This window comes from Hippopotamus amphibius, chromosome 3, assembly GCF_030028045.1.
Source record: "Hippopotamus amphibius kiboko isolate mHipAmp2 chromosome 3, mHipAmp2.hap2, whole genome shotgun sequence".
In the NCBI taxonomy this organism is placed as follows: domain Eukaryota; kingdom Metazoa; phylum Chordata; class Mammalia; order Artiodactyla; family Hippopotamidae; genus Hippopotamus; species Hippopotamus amphibius.
In genome coordinates, this window is record NC_080188.1 from 8145253 (window position 1) to 8158134 (window position 12882).

At 38.9% G+C, this 12882-nt stretch overlaps 2 protein-coding genes across 7 annotated transcripts in view; one reads left to right on the forward strand and one right to left on the reverse strand.

The window, feature by feature from the left end:
- Window positions 1–12882, forward strand: part of STIM2 (stromal interaction molecule 2) — a 183314-nt gene that overhangs the window by 15653 nt on the left and 154779 nt on the right. Inside the window, exon 1 of one of the 6 annotated variants that reach the window (XM_057727472.1) lies at window positions 3796–3850. The exons of the other annotated variants lie outside the window; for them this stretch is intronic. The gene's annotated coding sequence lies outside the window, so the exon portion shown is untranslated. Of the gene's footprint in view, window positions 1–3795; window positions 3851–12882 lie in introns of those variants that run through there. 6 annotated transcript variants of the gene reach the window in all.
- On the reverse strand, window positions 2019–2354 carry LOC130848987 (cytochrome b-c1 complex subunit 7-like). Its single transcript, XM_057727476.1, has one exon. The coding sequence runs from the start codon at window positions 2352–2354 to the stop codon at window positions 2019–2021; it is 336 nt and encodes a 111-aa protein (XP_057583459.1).

The window sequence follows — 12882 nt, forward strand, 5'->3', positions numbered from 1 at the left end:
CAATATGGTAGAGCTAGAACTAGAATCCAAAATCTGTTAACTCCTGGTCCTGTGTTGTTTTTGCCATATGCTATATAATATTTCTTTATGGGATCTGTTTTTTTCTCATTGGTGCCCTTTTTCCCTCCCTTTTTCCTTCCTTCCCTCCCTCCCTCTGCTTCTTCCTCCCACAGTCCACCCATAGCTGGATGCAGCTGCCCTGTCTGACATGCCCCCATCTGCTCTCCTCCTGGTGCCTGCTTCTGCCCTCATGCTTCTGCCTTGTTAAAGATGTGTGGTTAACTTCAGATTTCATGCCTCCTTGGAAGCTGTGTGCATGTATTAGGGTATCCACTTTTCTGAGCCTATACCTTTGTCAATTTTTATATTTTTATTTTTAGCTCTTGGAGTTTTACTTATATATCTTTTTTTTTAAGCTTTTATTAAAAATGTTTTTTCTGCAGTCATATGTTTATTACCATTTGTAGAATCTTAAAAAGAAAATTACCAAAACCAAAGTTCATATTTTGTGTCTTAACATGTATTTTAGAATTTTTACTTTTTTTACCTTTTGACCTTTTGGAGGTCTGTTTTAAAATGTCATAGAAACATGCAGATATGTTGGCCCTCTGAATTCAGTCAAAACACATATGAAAATCTCTGATAAATTGTTTAAGCTTGTTTATAAAATTATCAACTAGCTTCTTTCTTTTTTCTTTTTTTGTTTCCTTTTTTTCCCCTTTTTTGTCAACTAGCTTTTATAGTGTACTGAAAAGTTAGTTTTACATTTTGAAGTCTTTAAAAATTTGTTTTCAGGTACGTGGCTGATAGTCATGATATGTTCATTATAAGCCTTGAATATTGAACTGTTAATAGGACTATTTTTCTTCATATTCTAGAGTAGTAAAAACAAGAAAATTGAATGATATTATAGGACCTCTAATTTATAATGAAACAACATGGAAATATACTCTGCTTAGGAAATAAAAGATAATAAAATAAATAAGTCTTTTTGTCTTCAGATTTTCCAGATTTCCAGATAAACAGCAGCTGTTCTTGGTTAAATACAAATTCCAAAGCAAGAAGTGGTATGTTATAGACAATTCCTTTATAATCGTGCTGAAGATGTTCCTGAAAAATCTTAACCCTAGCACAATTTGCAATTGAAGAACTAAGACCTTATGGGAAAAATGGGCTTTGAAGTGGGGCTCAATAGACACATGAAAGTCTATTAATATTTATGTTTGCTGAAAGAAAATACTGTAGTAAAGAATCATTGCATGTTCTGACTTAGTAATTCAGAAAAGTTAATTTCCATTTATCATCTTTTTATTATAAGGAAGGGTTCAGGATTTCCTTCTGTAGCTTGTGAGATGCTTGAAAACTCATTTTAGGGCATAGCAGATGGTATGTACACTAAGGAGCATGTTAGTGTGCTGCTTAGTATTTAATCCGTTGAAAAGTTAGACATCCTTTTTTGTTACTTGGGATTGTTGCTTCTTACCTGCTAGGGTCTACAGTGGTCCCAGACAGGCTGGTTAACTTGGATGAATAAAATGGGAAAAGCTTTGGTTACATTTATTTAATAAGTCTGAATATCTCCACAGCTATAGCTCAGACGTCTTTGTAATTCACAGGGTATTGGTAATATTCTAATTCTTTATGGAGGAACCTTGGATCAGGAGACAGGATGATGCTAAGCATTCTGATTTGGCTCTGTTCCCACCACTTAGGTGGGGTTTTGGATCTTAGCACTTTCCCAGCCTTCAGACACATGGGAATACTTTTAAGACTGGGTAGACTTTGCCTAGGTTTCTTTTAACTCAGGATTGCATTTTAGGAGTTTTAACTCTGGCTCTTCTCTGCTTTATTATTGTCAATCTTTTGATCCCTCTTTTTTTTTTTTTTTTAATTATAATAGATATTTATTTAAAGTAATAAATTTACAGCCCAGATAGTTCTATATTGTATGTTTCAGGTTTAACCAACTTCATAAAAATACTTTAGGACAGGTGCATCCACAGGTTTAGACTAAATGATTATTTCTTTGCACATTCTTCTCTCTCTTTTCTTTCCCAAATAACCTCTTTCGGATATGGTTCAAGGTAGAATTTATCCTCCTCATATTTTGTCCACTGCTCTTTAGGCGAGATCTGCTGCCTCATGGACAGGTCCAGTGCTCTCTTAATGCGAAACATCCTCTCGTTATAAAGGTTCTCAGGAAGCCTTCTTATGGCTTCTTTTACATCATCATTTTCATGTATTGTATCATCTCGCATTAAGCCCAGTTTATTGAACCCCACAGCATTGTAATACCATTTTCGAATACCCTCCAGCCACTTGCTTGATGCTGCAACAGCAGACCTGCCAGCCATTTTGACCCGAGACAGAATTGATCCCTCTTTTTTCCAGTTATCCCTGACATAAATTCTCACCGTATTGGAAATTATAAACCATAAATAAATTTGTAGTAGAATTTTCACAAACTAGAATTATGATGCCAGAGGATTTACTAAATTCATATACAATAATTATTTTTACAACTCATAACTAAATGCCTTTAATTAATGTATTTGCTGAAAAATAACAGCAAGTTGGTCAGAATAATATAGTCTGAATAGTTGCATTTGGTGGCTATTGGAAGGAAACTATAATATGTGTTTATTGTGTTATACTTTACAGTTCAGGTCTTTTTCATCTCTTATCACCCCTTCTTGCTTCTGTTTTATCCTTTTCCTCTAGTTCATTTTTATGTGGAGATAGTAAATAATATGTTGTATTTTTATAGATAATAGAAAATTTTACAGTATCTGCTAAATACATACTGTTCAGTAGCTAATTATTTCAAGCTATATCTTTAATGATAACTTAACAGTTTTAAGAGTTTTCTAACCTCCTTGGGTCTGTGGTTTGTTGTCTCTAATTTTGGAAAATCTCAACTGCTATCTTTTCAGTTAATTCCGTTGTTCTGTTTTTTTTCTTTGATGCTCCAATTAAGTGTATGTTAGACCATTTGATATTGTCCCACAATCATTGGGTGCTCCCTTCTGGTTTCTTTCTTTTCTTTTTAACACCCTTTTTTTCTCTGTTTCACTTATAGTTTCCGTATCTCTGCTGAAATCCCCCATCTGTTCATACGTATTGTCCAGATCCTGTAACATACTAATCTTTTCCTTTAGATCTTTTAACACATTAATCATAGTTATTTTAGCGTCCCTGTCTGACAGTTCTACCATCAGGGTTGTTTCTGTGTTTGGTTCTCTTCTTTCCTCTATCTTTTGACAATGAATTTTTTTTCCTTTTTTATGTGTCTCATTATTTTTGATTGGATGACAGAACAATTGAGGCTGAGGTAGACGTTTGTAAATGTCCAGAAAGGGGTAAGCTTCTTCTATTAGACTATTAGTATGGTAGTTTGCATTAGTTTTGTCACTAGTTAAGCTGGGTATGGCTCTGTTGTTACTATTGTCACCTTCAGTGCACCACAGACCTGAAATTTCCTCAGTGGAGTATTGCTATTATTTGGTGTTTGTGTGGCCTGAGTAATGTTCCTGCTCCATTGGCAACTGTCTGCAGCACGACTGTGCTATGGAGGGGCCCTTTTTGTGTGTGCTTGTTTGGGAGTGGAGGATTTCTTGGTTCTTCTGATGTGCCTTCAGCTTTAGATAGGGTTTTTGAGCCTGGGCCTTGGCAGTGGGGCTTTCTAAGCCAGTAGTAGCTAGCTGCTTAGTTGTGATATGGGATCTTGGGCCAAATGGGTTTCTTGTCTTTCTCCTGAGGTAGTGGGATTTTACTTCTGCCTCTCCCTTAGGAGCAGTGGATCTTTGCCTGGGCCCTGAGGATGGGAGCATTTCTCAACTCTGTTCCAGAGGTAGGTGTACCTGCTTTCCTGGTCTATGCTTCTCTCACACTCTGACTGATACTGGTTTTTGGTATATATCTCTTAGCTAATGCTTTCCTTCCAGGTTTTGGATTCTGTTCTCTTATCCTGGTACTCACTTGTATTCCCTGTCTAGGTCTTGACTTCCTATTGATAATTCTTTGCTGCTCAGACCCCCTGGTCTAACTAAATTCCTAGTCTTGTGTTCCCTCTGCATTGTGTTCAGGTTGAGTCAACATTACTGAAGTAGGATGCTTACTGAAAAGCCAGTAAGCTTTTCAGTTAATTTTGTGATTCAGAAATTGCCATTTATTCTAGTTAATCTACTTGACTGTGTATTATACTTAACCCTCTGGACCTTGGATTGTTGTGTAATTTGTTCCAAAAAGATTCTAATGAGGATTCCATTGTTCTCCTTAGTTGTTAACAGTTTTTATTCTTCACTGCTCACCTGTGGTGTAGTGTATGGTTTTGTAGAGATTGAGTCAGATAACTTAGGTTTAAATTCCTGTTTCACCATTTCTTTTGTCTGCCTGTCTATCCATAAAGTATTTATTGACTGCCTTCTCTATTCTGGGTGCAGTCATTACTATGACTTCTGGCAGCTTTAATTTATTGAGCACAGTCATTATGTTAAGTGTTTTGCATAGGTTCACATTTAATTCTTCCAACAGCTCTATAAGAGCACTAGGTGTTTTTGTTTTTGTTTTATAGTAATTATTTGAGGAAATATTGAGTAATTATTTTAGGAAACTGAAGGCCTGAGTAGTTAAGAATCATGCCCACTGCTGCTAGATAGTAAGAGAAGCAAACCTTCCACGTACATTAGTAATGGAGGGTTACTTCATAATATACTTAATTCTTTCTCTGTTAGAAACACACTTTAAGTTTTAGTTTTGTAAATAATGATTCAGCCAGAATCCTAGGAGCTATAGTTGATTGTTCTGAGTTCTCATTTCCCACGTCCTGACCATCTGTCAGTAAATACGATGGGTTCTAACTACCCACGTTTTTTTTAAGCTCTTTATTGGAATATAATTGCTTTACACTCTTGTACCAGCTTTTGAGGTACACCAAAGTGAATCAGCTGTATTTATACATATATCCCCATATCCCCTCCCTTCCGTGACTCCTTCCCACCCACCCTGTCCCAGCGCTCTAAGGCATCACGCATTATCGAATTGATCTCCCTTTGTTATACAGCAGCTTCCCACTAGCTATCTCTTTTACAGTTGGTAGTGTATATATGTCTGTGCTACTCTCTCACTTTGTCCCAGCTTCCCCTTCACCCCTGCCCCCCCCAAGCCCCGTGTCCTCCAGTCCATTCACTGCATCCTTATTCTTGCCCTGTGACTGGGTTCATCAGTACCATTTTTTTTTTTCAAGATTCTGTATATATAAGTTAGCATACAGTATTTGTTTTTCTCTTTCTGGCTTACTTCACTCTGTATGACAGACTCTAGGTCTATCCACCTCATTACATATACCTCCATTTCATTCCTTTTAATGACTAATATTCCATTGTATATGTATCCCACATCTTCTTTATCCATTCATCTGTTGATGGGCATTTAGGTTGCTTCCATGTCCTGGCTACTGTAAATAGTGCTGCAATGAACATTATGGAACATGTTTCTTTTTGGATTATGGTTTTCTCTGGGTATAGGTCCAGGAGTGGGATTACTGGATCATATGGTAGTTCTAGTTTTAGTTTATTAAGGAACCTCCAAACTGTTTTCCATAATGGCTGTACCAACTTCCATTCTCACCAGCAGTGCAGGAGACTTCCCTTTTCTCCACACCCTCTCCAACATTGATTGTTTCTAGATTTTTTGATGATAGCCATTCTGACCAGGGTGAGGTGATACCTCATTGTGGCTTTGACTTGCATTTCTCTTATAATTAGAGATGTTGAGCATCTTTTCTTGTGTTCGTTGGCCATATGTATGTCTTCTTTGGAGAAATGTCTATTGAGGTCGTCTGCCCATGTGTGGATTGGGTTATTTGCTTTTTTGGTATTAAGCTTCATGAGCTGCTTGTATATTTTGGAGATGAATCCTTTGTCCATTGCTTCATTGGCACGTATTTTATCCCATTCTGAGGGTTGTCTTCTTGTCTTGCTTATGATCTCTTTCGCTGTGCAAAAGCTTTTGTTTCATTAGGTCCCATTTGTTTATTCTTGATTTTATTTCCATGATTCTAGGAGGTGGGTCAAAAAGGATCTTGCTTTGATGTATGTCATAGGGTGTTCTGCCTATGTTTTCCTCTAGGAGTTTTATAGTGTCTGGCCTTCCATTTAGGTCTTGAATCCATTTTGAGTTTATTTTTGTGTGTGGTGTCAGGAAGTGTTCTAATTTCATTCTTTTACATGTTGCTGTCCAATTTTCCCAGCACCACTTATTGAAGAGGCTGTCTTTTTTCCATTGTATATTCGTGCCTCCTTTGTCAAAGATAAGCTGCCCATATGTGCTTGGGTTTACCTCTGGGTTCTCTATTCTGTTCCATTGATCTTCCTTTCTATTTTTGTGCCAGTACCATACTGTCTTGATCACTGTGGCCTTGCAGCATAGTTTGAAGTCAGGAAGCCCGATTCCACCAACTCCATCTTTCCTTCTCAAGATTGCTTTGGCTATTCGGGGTCTTTTGCGTTTCCATACAAATCATAAGATTTCTTGTTCTAGTTCTGTGAAAAATGCCGTTGGTCATTTGATAGGGATTGTGTTGAATCTGTAAAGTGCTTTGGGTAGTCGAGTCATTTTCACAATGTTGATTCTTCCAATCCAAGAACATGGTATGTCCCTCCATCTTTTGGTGTCGTCTTTGATTTCTTTCATCAGTGTCTTATAGTTTTCTGCATACAGGTCTTTTGCCTCCTTAGGCAGGTTTATTCCTAGGTATTTTATTCTTTTTGTTGCATTGGTAAATGGGAGAGTTCCTTAATTTCTCTTTCTGTTTTTTCGTTGTTAGTGTATAGGAATGCAGGAGATTTCTGCACATTAATATTGTATCCTGCTACTTTACTAAATTCATCAATTAGTGCTAGCAGTTTTCTGGTAGAGTCTTTAGGGTTTTCTATGTATAATATCATATCATCTGCAGAGAGTGACAATTTTACTTCTTTTCCAATTTGGATTCCTTTTATTTCATTTTCTTCTTTGATTGCTGTGGCTAAAACTTCCATAACTATGTTGAATAATAATGGTGAGAGTGGACACCTTGTCTTGTTTCTGTTCTTAGAGGGAATGCTTTCAGTTGTTCACCACTTAGAACAGTGTTGGCTTTTGGTTTCTCATATATGGCTTTTATTCTGTTGAGGTAATTTCCTTTTGTGCCCATTTTTTGGAGAGTTTTTATCATAAATGGATGTTGAATTTTGTCTAAAGCTTTATCTGCATCTATTGAGATTATCATATGGTTTTTATCCTTCAGTTTGTTGATATGATGGATCGCATTGATTGATTTGCATATGTTGAGAAATACTTGCATTTCAGGGATAAACCTCACTTGATCATGGTGTATGATCTTTTTAATGTGCTGTTGGAGTCTCTTAGCTAGTATTTTGTTGAGGATTTTTGCATCTGTATTCATCAGTGATATTGGCCTGTAATTTTCTTTTTTTGTGACATCTTTGCCTGGTTTTGGTATCAGGGTGATGGTGGCCTTGTAGAATGAGTTTGGGAGTGTTCCTCCTTCTGCTATGTTTTGGAAGAGTTTGAGAAGGATAGGTGTTAGCTCTTCTCGAAATGTTGGATAGAATTTGTCTGTGAATCCATCTGGCCCTGGGCTTTTGTGTGTTGGGAGATTTTTAATCACTGCCTCAATTTCCGTACTTGTGATCGGTCTGTTCATAGTTTCTATTTTCTTCCTGGTTCAGTCTTGGATGATTGTACTTTTCTAAGAATTTATCCATTTCTTCCAGGTTATCCAATTTATTGGCATATAGTTGCTTGTAGCAGTCTCTTATGATCTTTTGTATTTCTGCAGTGTCCATTGTTACTTCTTTTTCATTTCTAATTCTGTTGATTTGCATCTTCTCCCTTTGTTTCCTGATGAGTCTGGCGAATGGCTTATCAATTTTGTTTATCTTCTCAAAGAACCAGCTTTTAGTTTCATTGATCTTTGCTGTTGTTTCCTTTATTTCTTTTTCATTTATTTCTGATCTGATCTTTATGATTTCTTTCCTTCTGCTCACTTTGGGGTTTCTTTGTTCTTCTTTCTCTAATTGTTTTAGGTGTAAGGTTAGATTGTTTATTTGATATTTTTGTTTCTTGAGGTAGGACTGTATTGCTATAAACCTCCCTCTTAGAACTGCTTTTGCTGCATCCCATAGGTTTTGGGTTGTTGTGTTTTCATTGTCATTTGTTCCTAGGTATTTTTTGATTTCCTCTTTGATTTCTTTAGTGATTTCTTGGTTGTCTAATAGTGTATTGTTTAGCCTCCATGTGTTTGTATGTTTTAGTTTTTTTCCTGTAATTGATATCTAGTCTCATGGCATGGTGGTCTGAGAAGATGCTTGATATGATTTCAATTTTCTTGAATTTACCAAGGCTTGATTTGTGACCCAAGATGTGATCTATCCTGGAAAATGTTCCATGTGCACTTGAGAAGAAAGTGTATTCTGTCGTTTTTGGATGGAATGTCCTATAAATATCAATTAAGTCGAGGTGGTCTAATGTGTTATTTAAAGCTTGTGTGTCCTTTTTTATTTTCTGTCTGGATGATGTGTCCATTGATGTAAGTGGGGTGTTCAAGTCTCCTACTATTATTGTGTTACTGTCGATGTTCCCTTTTATGGCTGTTCGCATTTGCCTTATGTATTTAGGTGCTCCTCTGTTGGGTGCATAGATATTTACCATTGTGATATGTTCTTCTTGAATGGATCCCTTGATCATTATGTAGTGTCCTTCCTTGTCTCTTGTAGTAGTCTTTACTTTAAAGTCTGATGTGTCTGATAGGAGTATTGCTACTCCAGCTTTCTTTTGGCTTGCATTTGCATGGAATATCTTTTTCCATCCCTTTACTTTCAGTCTGTATGTGTCCCTTGGTCTGAAGTGGGTTTCTTGTAGGCAGCATATAGAAGGGTCTTGTTTTTGTCTCCATTCAGCCAGTCTGTGTCTTTTGGTTGGAGCATTTAATCCATTTACATTTAAGGTGATTATTGACATGTGTGTTCCGATTACCATTTTCTCAATTTTTTTGAGTTTGTTTTTGTAGGTCTTTTCCTTCTCTTGTTTTTCCTACTTAGAAAAGTTCCTTTAGCAATTGCTGTAAGGCAGGTTTGGTGGTGCTGAATTCTCTTAACTTTTTCTTGTCTGTAAAGCTTTTGATTTCTCTGTCGAATCTGAATGAGATTCCTGCTGGGTAGAGTATTCTTGGCTGTAAGTTTTTCTCTTTCAGGACTTTAGTATATCCCACCATTCCCTTCTGGCCTGCAGTTTCTGCAGAAAGATCAGCTGTTATCCTTATGGGTTTTCCTTTATATGTTATTTGTTGCTTTTCACTTGCTGCTTTTAATATTTTTTCTTGTGTTTAATTGTCATTAGTTTGATTAATATGTGCCTTGGTGTATTTCTCCTTGGGTTTATTCTGTATGGGACTCTCTGCGCTTCTTGGGCTTGATTATTTCCTTTCCCATGTTGGGGAAGTTTTCCACTGTAACCACTTCAAATATTTTCTCAGACCCTTTCATTTTTTCCTTCTTCTTCTGGGATGCCTACGATTCGAATTTTGGTGTGCTTAATGTTGTTACCAAGGTCTATGAGAGTATCTTCCATTCTTTTTATTCTTCTTTTCTCTTTCCTGCTTTTTGGCAGTTATTTCCCCCATTCTGTCTTCCAACTCATTTATTCGTTTTTCTGCCTCAGTTATTCACTGTTTATAGCATCTAGAGTATTTTTAATTTCGGGTATTTTGTTGTCCATTACTGTTTGTGTGCTCTTTAGTTCTGAGTCCTTATTAAATGTTTCTTGTATTTTCTGTATTTCGTTATCAAGATTTTGTATCATCTTTACTGTCATTATTCTGAATTCTTTTTCAGGCAGTTTTCCTATGTCCTCTTCATTTATTTGGTCTTGTTGGTTTTTTTCCTGCTGCTTTGCCTGCATGGTGTTTCTTTGTTTTCTTAATTTGTCTAATTTATAGGATTTGCTGTCTCCTTTCCCTATGTTGCCTAGTAGTAATTCCTCTTGTTTCTGCACTCTGCCCCCTGTGGTGGGGTTTGTCCAGTGTCTTGAATAGGGTTCCTGGTGGGGGGGTCTGGTGTCTGCTTTCCGCTCTGTGGCTCTGTGTCTTTTCTCTCTGATGAGCAGGGCTGTGTCAGGAGGTGTGTTTTAGGGTACCTGTGAGGTTAATATGGCTTTAGGTAGTCTGTGTGCTGATGGGGTAGGTTTGTGTTCCTGTCTTGTTTGTAGTTTGGTGTGAGGTGTCCAGCACTGGCAGTTGCAGACAGTCAGACAAAGTCGAGTCTTAGACTCTGACCCAGGTCTCTGTGAGAGTTCTCTGCATTTAATGTTCCCTGTGTCTGAGGACTCCCTAATAGTCTAGCATCCTGGATTCCGTGCTCCCTTCCCAGAGCCTCCTACTTCACTTCTGATGGAGTAGTCCAAACTTCAGAGGTTTCTTGTCCCAGCAATAAAGGGGTTTAAAGAAGACTGTCCAAGCCCCAGACTAATGGCAGAGTGTTGAGTCAAACAAATACTAAGTCAAGGAAACACATACATGTATAAAATACACAAATACTGAATCCAGTAGAACATAAGGCACTAGAAAGACCTGACAAAAGAACCCCAGTATGCCATCAGACAAAGAGAAAACCAACAGAAATTCAAAACCAAACCAACAGACAAACAAAACAAAAACAAAACAATATCACACGAATACAAATCCAGGGAGATTTTGAAAGCTAGGTTCAAAAATAATAAAGAGCAAGAGTACCACCAGACAGACTGCAGTTTTTCTCAGAATGAAATCAGGCAATTATGCTTAGAACTAAGATAAAGAGAAAACCTAAGGATAGAAACCAAAGCAGCATGTCATCTGGACCATAAAGTAAGGAAACAGAGCAGACCGATAATATTGCTTGTAAGTATATTAATATAAAAGAAACTAAAAAAAGAATAGAAGACAGGGCAACAGAAGAGAATAGTGTGACTGGAAATATGAAAAGAAAAAGAAATAAATGTATAAAAGATAGAGATGAAAAGAACGTAGGAGAGAGACAGTCAGCACTACAAAAAACTTAGCTAGCAATAGAAATATATGAAAAGGCTAAAAATAAAAATAGAATAAAAAATAGAGTAAAAAAACTACAAAACATGTAGATCCCTTAGGACTAAGATCGTAATTAATAAAATAAAAAAGAACAACAAAAAAAAACTAGAACTGACCCCAGAATGGACCACATCAATAGAATTAATACTAATATTTCTGTTTCCTTGGTGTCTGAGCTGTGTCCTTCTACCCACCTTGGACTTTGTGTATTACTCTGCGACCAGCAGAGCTTCTTTTATTGTTCCTGTGTAAGTGCCGGTGTGTGGGGAGAGAGAGGGTACAATAGTGGCTCCTTCCCCTGGGAGTGAGTGAGCAGTGGCGTCCTGCCTGGGTCACGGTGACTCGGGTGGCTCGGGCTGAGAGCATGACTCCAACCTCGGCTCCTCCCCCCTGCTACGACTCCGCCAGGGCGCCCTGCCTGGGTCATGGAGGCTCAGTCGGCCGTGGCGGTCCCTGTTCGCGCCGGGGGCTGGTAGCTCAGGTGTAAACAGAATGCCTTCAGAGCTGGGTCACTCTGCGAGCTTTTGGCTCTCAGCTGCAGGCACTCTAGGCCAGCCCTGCCCAGGGACCTTTGTTATCCCTGAGTGTGTTAGCCAGGCCCACAGGGGTCCTTCCTTTGTCGGTTGCAGGCACTGAGAGAGAGGCTACACCCGCAGCTCCTCCGCCTTGCTTGTGAGTCAGCAGTATTGAGCTGCCGCCATGGCCGCCCAGCTTTCTGTGGTAGGCAGTCTCTGCTGCGGATTTCTTCCCTCCTGTCCTCTCAATCCATCTCCTCACTGTCAGCAATGTTTCTCACCCTGAACCAGTTCTCTCGTTCCCACGTTTCAGCTCCCAGACCCCCTGTTCAGCTGTGAACCGATGTCTCAGTCCGGACACGCTGAGCCGTGGTGTGGACCCTCCGTGTGTTTCTCCCTCTTTCCCGTCTGCCACAGCTCAGCTGCTTCACCCTCTTTGAACAGTCCCAAATGTCTCCTTTCTGACCCAGGGAAATTCCCTGTTGGAGAAGGGATTTCCCTGTCAGATAAGGAATGTTTCCCCAAATTCGGCAATCTCCTCTCCGTTTCAGATCCCCCCACCCCAGGGTGTGGGACCCGTCCCTTTCCTTTCTTCTCCTCTTTCTCCTTTTTTACCCCCCCCCCCTCCGTCCTACCCAGTTATGTCGGGATCTTTGCAGTCCTTTCTTGTGTCTGAGGTCGTTTGCTGGTGTTCAGCTGGTTCTCTGTGGGAATTATTGCCCATTTTGGTGTATTCCTGATACATCTGCGGAGAGGGATGCATTCCACGTCCTTCTACTTCGCTGCCATCTTTCTTCTCCCACATATTTTTTTTTAAGCTCTTTAGTGGAATATAATTGCTTTACACTGTTGTTTCAGTTTTTGCTGTACAACGAAGTGAATCAGCTGTATTTATACATATATCCCCATAGCCCCTCCATCCCAAGACTCCCTCCCATCTTCCCTATCCCAGCCCTCTAAGTCATCACCCATCATCGAGTTGATCTCCCTGTGTTATGCAGGTGTAGAGGATGGCTGGGGGGTGGTGTGGGTAAAGGGGAAGCTGGGGCAAAGTGAGAGAGCAGCATTGACATATATGCACTACCAGATGTAAAATAGATAGCTAGTGGGAAGCTGCTGCGTAACTCACATGTGTTTTGAGTTTTTCTGTATTCCCATTGTCACTCCAGTCCAGGCCTCCATTACCCCTCACTCGGATTCCTGCAGTAGCTTCCTAGCTTCTACTTATTGCTTATGACC